This window comes from Labeo rohita, chromosome 2, assembly GCF_022985175.1.
Source record: "Labeo rohita strain BAU-BD-2019 chromosome 2, IGBB_LRoh.1.0, whole genome shotgun sequence".
NCBI classification, from domain to species: domain Eukaryota; kingdom Metazoa; phylum Chordata; class Actinopteri; order Cypriniformes; family Cyprinidae; genus Labeo; species Labeo rohita.
Window position 1 is genome coordinate 37,037,556 of NC_066870.1, and position 12,331 is coordinate 37,049,886.

The 12,331-nt window shown below is 37.1% G+C and overlaps 2 protein-coding genes across 2 annotated transcripts; one reads left to right on the forward strand and one right to left on the reverse strand.

The window, feature by feature from the left end:
- Window positions 1-4,183: 4,183 nt before the first annotated feature.
- Window positions 4,184-8,674, reverse strand: LOC127182039 (uncharacterized). Its single transcript, XM_051137135.1, has 4 exons — window positions 8,301-8,674; window positions 7,957-8,138; window positions 5,577-5,702; window positions 4,184-4,190 (listed from the first exon to the last, which is right to left on the reverse strand). The coding sequence occupies exons 1-4, from the start codon at window positions 8,622-8,624 to the stop codon at window positions 4,184-4,186; spliced, it is 639 nt and encodes a 212-aa protein (XP_050993092.1). The 5' UTR covers window positions 8,625-8,674.
- A 76-nt stretch (window positions 8,675-8,750) lies between these two features.
- On the forward strand, window positions 8,751-11,655 carry LOC127175516 (uncharacterized). The gene is made up of 5 exons (XM_051126636.1): window positions 8,751-9,953; window positions 10,396-10,507; window positions 10,601-10,704; window positions 10,865-10,976; window positions 11,135-11,655. The coding sequence occupies exons 1-5, from the start codon at window positions 8,792-8,794 to the stop codon at window positions 11,391-11,393; spliced, it is 1,749 nt and encodes a 582-aa protein (XP_050982593.1). The 5' UTR covers window positions 8,751-8,791; the 3' UTR covers window positions 11,394-11,655.
- The last annotated feature ends 676 nt before the right edge of the window (window positions 11,656-12,331 follow it).

Genomic DNA, 12,331 nt, shown 5'->3' on the forward strand with positions numbered 1-12,331 from the left:
AAAAAGACAAAATTCTAAATTCTAATTTTAAAAATGTAACTAAAATAGAAACTATAAAATATAATGAATTCAAAATATTAGTAGTATCTTAGTGATACTACATGCCACTTGTTTTGAGGTCATTGCATGTTAATATCTTTAATATCTTTGTCTCTTAGATGAGCAACGATGCATGCATTATGTCCAAAGAGTTAAACTTTCCAAGAAACTAATAGTATTTATCGGCAAGAAACTATTAGTTATTTATTTATTTATCCTTTATTTAGCCAGGAGAATTCCATTGAGACTTCACAGTCTCTTCTTCCAGGGAGACCTTGTCAAACTATGAAAGTATTTTATTAATATAAATGATGAAATTATATAAATAATTCTCAATTGGAGACCACTTTAAATTAAATTAAATTTTATTTAATTTAAAAATTATTATTAAATTAAAAATAAAATAAAATAAAATAAAATAAAATAAATGATGATAACCCTAGTAAAAACTGGCACGTCACTTGAGACTTACTGATATAAAAATTATAATTAAACTTTATTTGGAGTACTATTTGTGCACAATGCACATTTCTTAATATTAACCCTAAAATATGTTTTAATGTCACTATTGATGAGGATTGTATGATCTTTATATAATATCGGTCTTTAAATGTGAAATATTTAAAGTGTACCTAAAGTATACTTGCAATAGTTCCACTTTAGCACGATAAATTATACTTAAGTATATCTTTAATTGGACTTCAGCACTGCTTCCACACAATTAAAGTGCATTAAGTACAAAATTAGTTGTTCCAATTTAGCAGGCTTTAAATATATCAGTTTAGTACACAATTTAGTATACAATTGTAAAAGTACAATTGCAGGCAGTGTTGCCAGGTTTTCATAACAAAGCCCGCCCAATTGCTACTTAAAACTAGCCCAAAAGTAGCCCAATCGCGTTTTGAGGTGGTCCCCCATTAAAAATTGTTCCCCTGGTAAAATTAGCATTACAGGGGCTGAATACGTCATTGGGGTTGCTTCAACCCGTGGACATTAAAAAACAACCTGCGGCAATAGTGTTAAAGTAGTCCAATTCTGCATGAAAACCACTGACTTGGCAACACTGATTGCAGGGTATTTTTATTAAGTGTGTATATGTAAATGTATTTATAGTATACTTAGCATGAAATAAATGTATTTTAAATACATTTTAGTATATTTATTTTTCACTAGGGAAGAAATGGACAATGTAATGATGTTTTAAAAATCAGTCTTGCTGTTGATGAACATTTTGTATTGTCTTCTTTCCAACATGTGTGTAGCATATTTTAAATAGTCACTGAATTTACTTCCACTTCTGTGAAAATCGTCTGAGGGGCTCTGCTAGCAATAGGCTACTTATTATGATGAGCATCTGTTGGTTTTCCATCTTTCTGTCAGTGTGCATGGGTGATACGTGACAGGAGCACAAACTTTAGTAAATAGTGTTGCGTGATTCATTTGAATACTCTCCTCCCATAAATTTTGCATCTGAAAGAGAAACTCCTACAAATGCATATTCAATAAGGTCAGGCGCAAAAATGACTGTGTCTATGCCTTTTCAGTGCTAATTCTTCACTGCGCGTCTTTAGCAAATCCAGGCAATATCTAGGTTTGTGCTGGCGCAAGTTTTAGAAAATCTGGCCCTTAGTGTCTTCTTGTGTTTATAATGTGTCTCTTAGATGAAACCTGCTGTCTGCGGTGTGTCAAAAGAGTTAGACTGTCCATTAAAAACAGAGTGACCAGTTACAGAGAACAAGACCTGGATGGAGGCTGCAAACTCCCAGCGATTGTGTAAGTAATCTATTTAAATCTGTCTGTTTGTAGATTAGAACTTTGAAAGTGGTATGAAACTTGAAACAAAAAAAAAAAACTTTTTATTCAGATTGTTACACAGATAATGTAATTTGTTTATTTGAAATTAGAATTTGACCCCACAGTAGGGAAAAACTTCAAAGTGTCAATTATTCATACAAAATTTAATGATACTCATATTCATGGATATTTGGGAAGTGTTTCCAATGAATTTTTGCACACAGAGTAAAATAATTACTAAATAAATGGATTGACTGGAGAGGAATAGAGAGACAGTACACATATTGATGCAATACAATGCCTTAAACTGCAGTGAATATAAGCTCGTTTTTGAATCTTTCTGACATCACAGTTAATGATGGTTAATATAATTGTCTCTCTGCAGATTCATATTGGATAATGACCGTGAGTTCTGTGCTGATCCCAATGAAACATGGGTCAGTGAACTCATGCAGAGGGTGAACAGACTGCCAGATTCATGGTCTGTGTGGCAAACATCTGAAATGCCTCGAACGTCTGAAATGCCTCAAACACCGGATATGCCACATACTTCTGAAATTCCTCAAACTTCTGAAATTCCTCAAACTTCCGAAATGCCTCAAACATCTGAAATGCCTCATACTTCTGAAATTCCTCAAACTTCTGAAATTCCTCAAACCTCTGAAATGCCTCAAACATCTGAAATGCCTCATACTTCTGAAATTCCTCAAACATCTGAAATTCCTCAAACCTCTGAAATTCCTCAAACATCTGAAATGCCTCAAACTTCTGAAATTCCTCAAACCTCTGAAATTCCTCAAACCTCTGAAATGCCTCCAACACCGGAAATGCCTCAAACATCTGAAATTCCTCATACTTCTGAAATTCCTCAAACATCTGAAATGCCTCAAACCTCTGAAATGCCTCAAACATCTGAAATGCCTCAAACTTCTGAAATTCCTCAAACATCTGAAATTCCTCAAACCTCTGAAATTCCTCAAACATCTGAAATGCCTCAAACTTCTGAAATTCCTCAAACCTCTGAAATTTCCTCAAACCTCTGAAATGCCTCAAACACCTGAAATGCCTCAAACATCTGAAATGCCTCATACTTCTGAAATGCCTCAAATGCCTCACATCTGAAATGCCTCAAACCCCTCTGAAATCAAACCTCTGAAATGCCTCAAACCTCTGAAATGCCTCATTCTTCTGAAAATCCTCAAACAACGGAAATGCCTCAAACTTCTGAAATGCCTCGAACATCTGAAAATCCTCAAACACCGGAAATGCCTCAAACCTCTGAAATGCCTCAAACACCTGAAATGCCTCAAACTTCTGAAATTCCTCAAACCTCTGAAATGCCTCAAACATCTGAAATGCCTCAAACATCTGAAATGCCTCATACTTCTGAAATTCCTCAAACCTCTGAAATGCCTCCAACACTGGAAATGCCTCATACTTCTGAAATTCCTCAAACCTCTGAAATGCCTCAAACATCTGAAATGCCTCATACTTCTGAAATTCCTCAAACATATAAAATTCCTCAAACCTCTGAAATTCCTCAAACATCTGAAATGCCACATACTTCTGAAATTCCTCAAACCTCTGAAATTTCTCAAACCTCTGAAATCCCTCCAACACCGGAAATGCCTCAAACATCTGAAATGCCTCATACTTCTGAAATGCCTCAAACATCTGAAATGCCTCAAACCCCTGAAATGCCTCAAACCTCTGAAATGCCTCATTCTTCTGAAAATCCTCAAACAACGGAAATGCCTCAAACTTCTGAAATGCCTCGAACATCTGAAAATCCTCAAACACCGGAAATGCCTCAAACCTCTGAAATGCCTCAAACACCGGAAATGCCTCAAACTTCTGAAATTCCTCAAACCTCTGAAATGCCTCAAACATCTGAAATACCTCAAACCTCTGAAATGCCTCATTCTTCTAAAATTCCTCAAACCTCTGAAATGCCTCCAACACTGGAAATGCCTCATACTTCTGAAATTCCTCAAACCTCTGAAATGCCTCAAACACCTGAAATGCCTCATACTTCTGAAATTCCTCAAACATCTGAAATGCCTCAAACTTCTGAAATGCCTCAAACTTCTGAAATTCCTCAAACTTCTGAAATTCCTCAAACTTCTGAAATTCCTCAAACATCTGAAATGCCTCATACTTCTGAAATTCCTCAAACTTCTGAAATTCCTCAAACCTCTGAAATGCCTCAAACACCGGAAATGCCTCAAACATCTGAAATTCCTCCAACACCGGAAATGCCTCAAACATCTGAAACGCCTCAAACGTCTGAAAATCCTCAAACACCGGAAATGCCTCAAACACCGGAAATGCCTCGAACATCTGAAATGCCTCAAACACTGGAAATGCCTCGAACATCTGAAATGCCTCAAACACCGGAAATGCCTCAAACATCTGAAATTCCTCAAATATCTGAAATGCCTCATACTTCTGAAATGCCTCAAACTCCTGAAATTCCTCAAACTTCTGAAAATCCTCAAACACCGGAAATGCCTCAAACCTCCGAAATGCCTCGAACATCTGAAATGCCTCAAACACCGGAAATGCCTCAAACTTCTGAAATTCCTCAAACATCTGAAATGCCTCAAACTTCTGAAATTCCTCAAACATCTGAAATGCCTCAAACACCGGAAATGCCTCAAACATCTGAAATGCCTCATACTTCTGAAATTCCTCAAACCTCTGAAATGCCTCAAACATCTGAAATGCCTCAAACTCCTGAAATTCCTCAAACTTCTGAAATTCCTCAAACCTCTGAAATTCCTCAAACTTCTGAAATTCCTCAAACTTCTGAAATTCCTCAAACCTCTGAAATGCCTCAAACTTCTGAAATGCCTCAAACTTCTGAAATTCCTCAAACTTCTGAAATTCCTCAAACCTCTGAAATTGCCTCAAACATCTGAAATGCCTCATACTTCTGAAATTCCTCAAACTTCTGAAATTCCTCAAACCTCTGAAATGCCTCAAACATCTGAAATGCCTCATACTTCTGAAATTCCTCAAACTTCTGAAATGCCTCAAACATCTGAAATGCCTCAAACACCGGAAATGCCTCAAACTTCTGAAATTCCTCAAACATCTGAAATGCCTCAAACTTCTGAAATGCCTCAAACTCCTGAAATTCCTCAAACTTCTGAAATTCCTCAAACCTCTGAAATGCCTCATACTTCTGAAATTCCTCAAACTCCTGAAATTCCTCAAACTTCTGAAATTCCTCAAACCTCTGAAATGCCTCAAACTTCTGAAATTCCTCAAACTTCTGAAATTCCTCAAACCTTTGAAATGCCTCCAACACCTGAAATGCCTCATACTTCTGAAATTCCTCAAACTTCTGAAATTCCTCAAACCTCTGAAATGCCTCAAACATCTGAAATGCCTCATACTTCTGAAATTCCTCAAACACCGGAAATGCCTCAAACATCTGAAATGCCTCAAACATCTGAAATGCCTCAAACTTCTGAAATTCCTCAAACATCTGAAATGCCTCAAACTTCTGAAATGCCTCAAACTCCTGAAATTCCTCAAACTTCTGAAATTCCTCAAACATCTGAAATGCCTCAAACATCTGAAATGCCTCATACTTCTGAAATTCCTCAAACTTCTGAAATTCCTCAAACCTCTGAAATGCCTCAAACACCGGAAATGCCTCAAACATCTGAAATGCCTCATACTTCTGAAATTCCTCAAACCTCTGAAATGCCTCAAACATCTGAAATGCCTCATACTTCTGAAATTCCTCAAACGTCTGAAAATCCTCAAACACCGGAAATGCATCAAACCTCTGAAATGCCTCGAACATCTGATATGCCTCAAACACCGGAAATGCCTCAAACATCTGAAATTCCTCAAACCTCTGAAATGCCTCAAACTTCTGAAATGCCTCAAACTTCTGAAATTCCTCAAACTTCTGAAAATCCTCAAACAAAATGCCTCAAACATCTGAAATGCCTCAAACATCTGAAATGCCTCAAACACCTGAAATGCCTCAAACTTCTGAAATTCCTCAAAATGCCTCAAACATCTGAAATGCCTCAAACTTCTGAAATGCCTCAAACTTCTGAAATTCCTCAAACTTCTGAAATGCCTCAAACATCTGAAATGCCTCAAACTTCTGAAATGCCTCAAACTCCTGAAATTCCTCAAACATCTGAAATGCCACAAACTTCTGAAATTCCTCAAACTTCTGAAATTCCTCAAACCTCTGAAATGCCTCCAACACCGGAAATGCCTCATACTTCTGAAATTCCTCAAACGTCTGAAAATCCTCCAACACCGGAAATGCCTCAAACCTCTGAAATTCCTCAAACATCTGAAATGCCTCATACTTCTGAAATGCCTCAAACTCCTGAAATTCCTCAAACTCCTGAAATTCCTCAAACATCTGAAATGCCTCATACTTCTGAAATTCCTCAAACTTCTGAAATTCCTCAAACCTCTGAAATGCCTCAAACACCTGAAATGCCTCAAACATCTGAAATGCCTCAAACTTCTGAAATGCCTCAAACATCTGAAATGCCTCAAACCTCTGAAATTCCTCAAACATCTGAAATTCCTCAAACCTCTGAAATTCCTCAAACCTCTGAAATGTCTCAAACATCTGAAATGCCTCAAACACCGGAAATGCCTCAAACTTCTGAAATTCCTCAAACATCTGAAATTCCTCATACTTCTGAAATGCCTCAAACTCCTGAAATTCCTCAAACTTCTGAAATTCCTCAAACCTCTGAAATGCCTCATACTTCTGAAATTCCTCAAACTTCTGAAATTCCTCAAACCTCTGAAATGCCTCAAACATCTGAAATGCCTCAAACTTCTGAAATTCCTCAAACTTCTGAAATTCCTCAAACCTCTGAAATGCCTCAAACATCTGAAATGCCTCATACTTCTGAAATTCCTCAAACTTCTGAAATTCCTCAAACCTCTGAAATGCCTCAAACATCTGAAATGCCTCATACTTCTGAAATTCCTCAAACTTCTGAAATTCCTCAAACCTCTGAAATGCCTCAACACTGAAATGCCTCATACTTCTGAAATTCCTCAAACCTCTGAAATGCCTCAAACATCTGAAATGCCTCAAACATCTGAAATGCCTCATACTTCTGAAATTCCTCAAACCTCTGAAATGCCTCAAACATCTGAAATGCCTCAAACATCTGAAATTCCTCAAACCTCTGAAATGCCTCAAACTTCTGAAATGCCTCAAACTCTGAAATTCCTCAAACTTCTGAAATTCCTCAAACTCAAACGAAATGCCTCAAACATCTGAAATGCCTCAAACATCTGAAATGCCTCAAACATCTGAAATGCCTCAAACATCTGAAATGCCTCAAACTTCTGAAATTCCTCAAACATCTGAAATGCCTCAAACTTCTGAAATGCCTCAAACTTCTGAAATTCCTCAAACATCTGAAATGCCTCAAACTTCTGAAATTCCTCAAACCTCTGAAATGCCTCAAACATCTGAAATGCCTCATACTTCTGAAATGCCTCAAACATCTGAAATTCCTCAAACCTCTGAAATGCCTCATACTTCTGAAATTCCTCAAACTTCTGAAATTCCTCAAACACCTGAAATGCCTCAAACCTCTGAAATGCCTCAAACATCTGAAATGCCTCAAACATCTGAAATTCCTCAAACTTCTGAAATGCCTCAAACATCTGAAATGCCTCATACTTCTGAAATTCCTCAAACCTCTGAAATGCCTCAAACATCTGAAATGCCTCATACTTCTGAAATTCCTCAAACTTCTGAAATTCCTCAAACATCTGAAATGCCTCATACTTCTGAAATGCCTCAAACTCCTGAAATTCCTCAAACTTCTGAAATTCCTCAAACATCTGAAATGCCTCAAACTTCTGAAATTCCTCAAACTTCTGAAATTCCTCAAACCTCTGAAATGCCTCAAACATCTGAAATGCCTCAAACATCTGAAATGCCTCATACTTCTGAAATGCCTCAAACATCTGAAATGCCTCATACTTCTGAAATTCCTCAAACATCTGAAATGCCTCAAACACCTGAAATGCCTCAAACCTCTGAAATGCCTCAAACATCTGAAATGCCTCAAACACTGAAATGCCTCAAACATCTGAAATTCCTCAAACCTCTGAAATGCCTCAAACTTCTGAAATGCCTCAAACTCCGGAAATTCCTCAAACTTCTGAAAATCCTCAAACACCGGAAATGCCTCAAACCTCCGAAATGCCTCGAACATCTGAAATGCCTCAAACACCGGAAATGCCTCATACTTCTGAAATTCCTCAAACATCTGAAGTGCCTCAAACTTCTGAAATTCCTCAAACTTCTGAAATTCCTCAAACTTCTGAAATTCCTCAAACCTCTGAAATGCCTCATACTTCTGAAATTCCTCAAACGTCTGAAATTCCTCAAACACCGGAAATGCCTCAAACCTCTGAAATGCCTCGAACATCTGAAATGCCTCAAACACCGGAAATGCCTCAAACTTCTGAAATTCCTCAAACATCTGAAATGCCTCATACTTCTGAAATGCCTCAAACTCCTGAAATTCCTCAAACTCCTGAAATTCCTCAAACATCTGAAATGCCACATACTTCTGAAATTCCTCAAACTTCTGAAATTCCTCAAACCTCTGAAATGCCTCCAACACCGGAAATGCCTCAAACATCTGAAATGCCTCATACTTCTGAAATGCCTCAAACATCTGAAATGCCTCATACTTCTGAAATTCCTCAAACATATAAAATTCCTCAAACCTCTGAAATGCCTCAAACCTCGGAAATGCCTCGAACATCTGAAATGCCTCAAACACCGGAAATGCCTCAAACTTCTGAAATTCCTCATACTTCTGAAATGCCTCAAACTCCTGAAATTCCTCAAACTTCTGAAATTCCTCAAACCTCTGAAATACCTCAAACTTCTGAAATTCCTCAAACTTCTGAAATTCCTCAAACCTCTGAAATGCCTCAAACATCTGAAATGCCTCATACTTCTGAAATTCCTCAAACTTCTGAAATTCCTCAAACCTCTGAAATGCCTCCAACACCGGAAATGCCACATACTTCTGAAATTCCTCAAACTTCTGAAATTCCTCAAACCTCTGAAATGCCTCAAACATCTGAAATGCCACATACTTCTGAAATTCCTCAAGCTTCTGAAATTCCTCAAACCTCTGAAATGCCTCCAACACCGGAAATGCCTCATACTTCTGAAATTCCTCAAACCTCTGAAATGCCTCCAACACCGGAAATGCCTCAAACATCTGAAATGCCTCATACTTCTGAAATTCCTCAAACCTCTGAAATGCCTCAAACATCTGAAATGCCTCATACTTCTGAAATGCCTCAAAGTTCTGAAATTCCTCAAACCTCTGAAATGCCTTATTCTTCTGAAATTCCTCAAACGTCTAAAAATCCTCAAACACCGGAAATGCCTCAAACCTCTGAAATGCCTCAAACATCTGAAATGCCTCAAACATCTGAAATTCCTCATACTTCTGAAACGCCTCAAACATCTGAAATGCCTCATACTTCTGAAATGCCTCAAACCTCTGAAATGCCTCAAACATCCGAAATGCCTCATACTTCTGAAATGCCTCAAAGTTCTGAAATTCCTCAAACCTCTGAAATGCCTCCAACACCGGAAATGCCTCATACTTCTGAAATTCCTCAAACCTCTGAAATTCCTCAAACATATGAAATTCCTCTAACCTCTGAAATGCCTCGAACATCTGAAATGCCTCAAACACCGGAAATGCCTCAAACACCGGAAATGCCTCATACTTCTGAAATTCCTCAAACTTCTGAAATTCCTCAAACATATGAAATTCCTCAAACCTCTGAAATGCCTCAAACTTCTGAAATACCTCAATCACCGGAAATGCCTCATACTTCTGAAATTCCTGAAACATCTGAAATGTCTCATACTTCTGAAATGCCTCGAACATCTGAAATGCCTCAAACCCCGGAAATGCCTGAAACCTCTGAAATGCCTCCAACGTCTAAAATGCCTTGGATACCTAAAATGCCTGAAACCTCTGAAATGCCTCAAACGCCTGAAAAGCCAAAAATTATCAGAAAGCCTCAACCACCTGCAATGTTTCCAACGCCTGAAAAGCCACGAGGTACATACCACATGTGATGGTCCTGCAGCTACGTTACAATATGCAGAAAATGATTCTATAAATCACAGTTAAACATTACACAACATACTGAAACATACTGAGCAAGAAAATAGATATATTGCATATGGTTTTGGCCAGTTAAAAAATAAAACTAAAACCATAAAAAACATATTTGAAGTAAAATAATCTTTAACTGAAATAAGAGATTAAGGAATTAAACTTATTTTATTTCATCATTCTCATTTTCATTTAGTTTAACTAAATACACTGAAACTGAAATAAAATAAAAAACTAGACATATTTAAAAAAAAAAAAAGTAAATAATAAAAAAAACTATATTTCAAAACTTTTAACTGAAATTAAAACAAACTAAAGATAAATTGAATTCAAATTGCATCTCATTGCATGTTAATATGTTTAATGTCATTGTTGTGTCTCTTAGATAAGTACTGCTGCACATATTACGTCCATAGAGTCAGACTCTCCATAAGGAACAAAGTGACCAGCTACAAAATACAAAAGCCGGATGGACATTGCAACATCCCTGCTGTAATGTAAGCAAGATCTGTTTTTGATCAAAAAAGGCTTTTTTGTGATTCTTTCAAACATCATAGTCCATGATGTTCAATGCAATTGTCTCTCTGCAGCTTCAGAGTGGATCGTGACCATAAGTTTTATGCTGACCCCCAAGAATATTGGGTCCGTGTTCTCAAGGACAGGGTGGATGAAATGTTCCGAGGGTCAATTAAAGGTAGAAAGTTGCACAAAAGTGCAGATTCAAATCTTTTCGTTCAAATCTGTTGGTTTTCCATTTCATCTTGTCACTGAAAGTAGTTGTATTGCATATGGATTTGGGTCAGTGCATATCAATACATTTATTGTCTTTGTTGTGTTTGTGATGTGTCTCTTAGATAAAACCTGCTGTCTGAGATATGTTGAAAGAGTTAGACTGTCGATTAGAAACAGAGTGACCAGTTACAGAAGACAAGACGTGAACGGAGGCTGCAGAATCCCAGCTATTGTGTAAGTAACATTTTATTGATATATATATTTTCCATATGGACACAGGACACACAATGACGGAATGGAATGCCTTAAACTGCAGTAAATATAAGAAGCTCTATATAGGAATCTTTCAGACATTACAGTTAACAATTTTTATTGCAACTGTTTTTTGGCAGATTCAAATTGGACAATGGCCATGAGTTTTGTGCTGATCCCTATGAAATATGGGTCGTTGAACTCATGATGAGTGTGACCAGACGGCCACATTCATCGTATTACATGCCTAAAATTCCTCCAATGCCCGAAATGCCTCGAATGCCCCAAATGCCTCGGATGCCCCAAATGCCTCGGATGCCCCAAATGCCTCGAATGCCTGAAATGCCTCGAATGCCTGAAATGCCTCGAATGCCTGAAATGCCTCGGATGCCATTTTGAATGCCTAAAATGTTTAGGATGCCCGAAATGCCTTGGATGCTCTAAAATGACTTGAATGTGTGTAAAGTCTGAAATGCCTTAAAACACCTGAAATACCTCAAATACCTGAAATGCCTCAAAAACCTGAAATGCCTCAAAAACCTGAAATGCTTTGGACACCAGAAATGCCTCAAATGCCTTCCCATGCCTTCCATGTCTCCAATATATCAAGTTCCTCCAATGCATAAAATGCCTTCCATACCTTCCATGCCTCAAATGCCACTTTTCTTAATTGACTGAATTAAATGCATTTAAAAAAAAAAAAATCAATAAAAATGTTCTTTTCTAATTGTACTTTGATAAATTTAAATCTGTGTTTTGTATACAGGTCAACTGATTTATTTTTTAACTGCTACAGGCTATAAATACCCTATTAAAAAAGTAATAGATTTCAAATGCATTTATTTTATACTAAGTATAGTTTAAGTCTATTAACATATTTACTGACATATCACTCAAAACTATATATAAAAATTGTAATTAAACTTTATTTGAAGTACTACTCGTGCACAATGCACATTTCTTAATATTAAGCCTAAAATATGTTTTAATGTCTCTATTCATGAGGACTGCATGAACCAAACAATGGGAAATTTTGTCAGTTATTGAGTTATTAGTCCATCATGAACCAGTGTTGCAAGAGTTACTGGATAAAAAATGCCACATCAGTTATTTAAGCCCAGATATTCAAAATGAATTGATTTCTTTATTATCTCAAAAGCTCCACAAACAAATTTTGTCTGAGATAAAGGAGGCAAAATTTTATTTATTCATAATAGACACAACTCAGGATACTGTTCTCAAAGCTGAAGATCATTATCGACTCGGCACTGATGTCAGTGAGAGTTTTCTGGGATTCCAGAACATCAAACTGCAATCCTTGATTTGATCCAAAGTAA

What these genes read in the sequence shown, in the direction of transcription:
- LOC127182039 (XM_051137135.1), bottom strand. Translation starts at nt 8,624, where the DNA reads ATGTTCGAGGCATTTCCGAGGTTTGAGGCATTTCAGAGGTTTGAGGAA. An exon ending in AGAAGTTTGAGGCATTTCCG is followed by an intron (nt 8,139 to 8,300) that starts GTGTTTGAGGCA and finishes GAGGAATTTCAG; the next exon opens with AAGTTTGAGGCACTTCAGAT. An exon ending in AAGTTTGAGGCATTTCAGAG is followed by an intron (nt 5,703 to 7,956) that starts GTTTGAGGAATT and finishes GGCATTTCAGAG; the next exon opens with GTTTGAGGAATTTCAGATGT.
- LOC127175516 (XM_051126636.1), top strand. Translation starts at nt 8,792, where the DNA reads ATGCCTCAAACATCTGAAATGCCTCATACTTCTGAAATTCCTCAAACT. An exon ending in GTTCCGAGGGTCAATTAAAG is followed by an intron (nt 10,705 to 10,864) that starts GTAGAAAGTTGC and finishes TGTGTCTCTTAG; the next exon opens with ATAAAACCTGCTGTCTGAGA. An exon ending in TGCAGAATCCCAGCTATTGT is followed by an intron (nt 10,977 to 11,134) that starts GTAAGTAACATT and finishes GTTTTTTGGCAG; the next exon opens with ATTCAAATTGGACAATGGCC.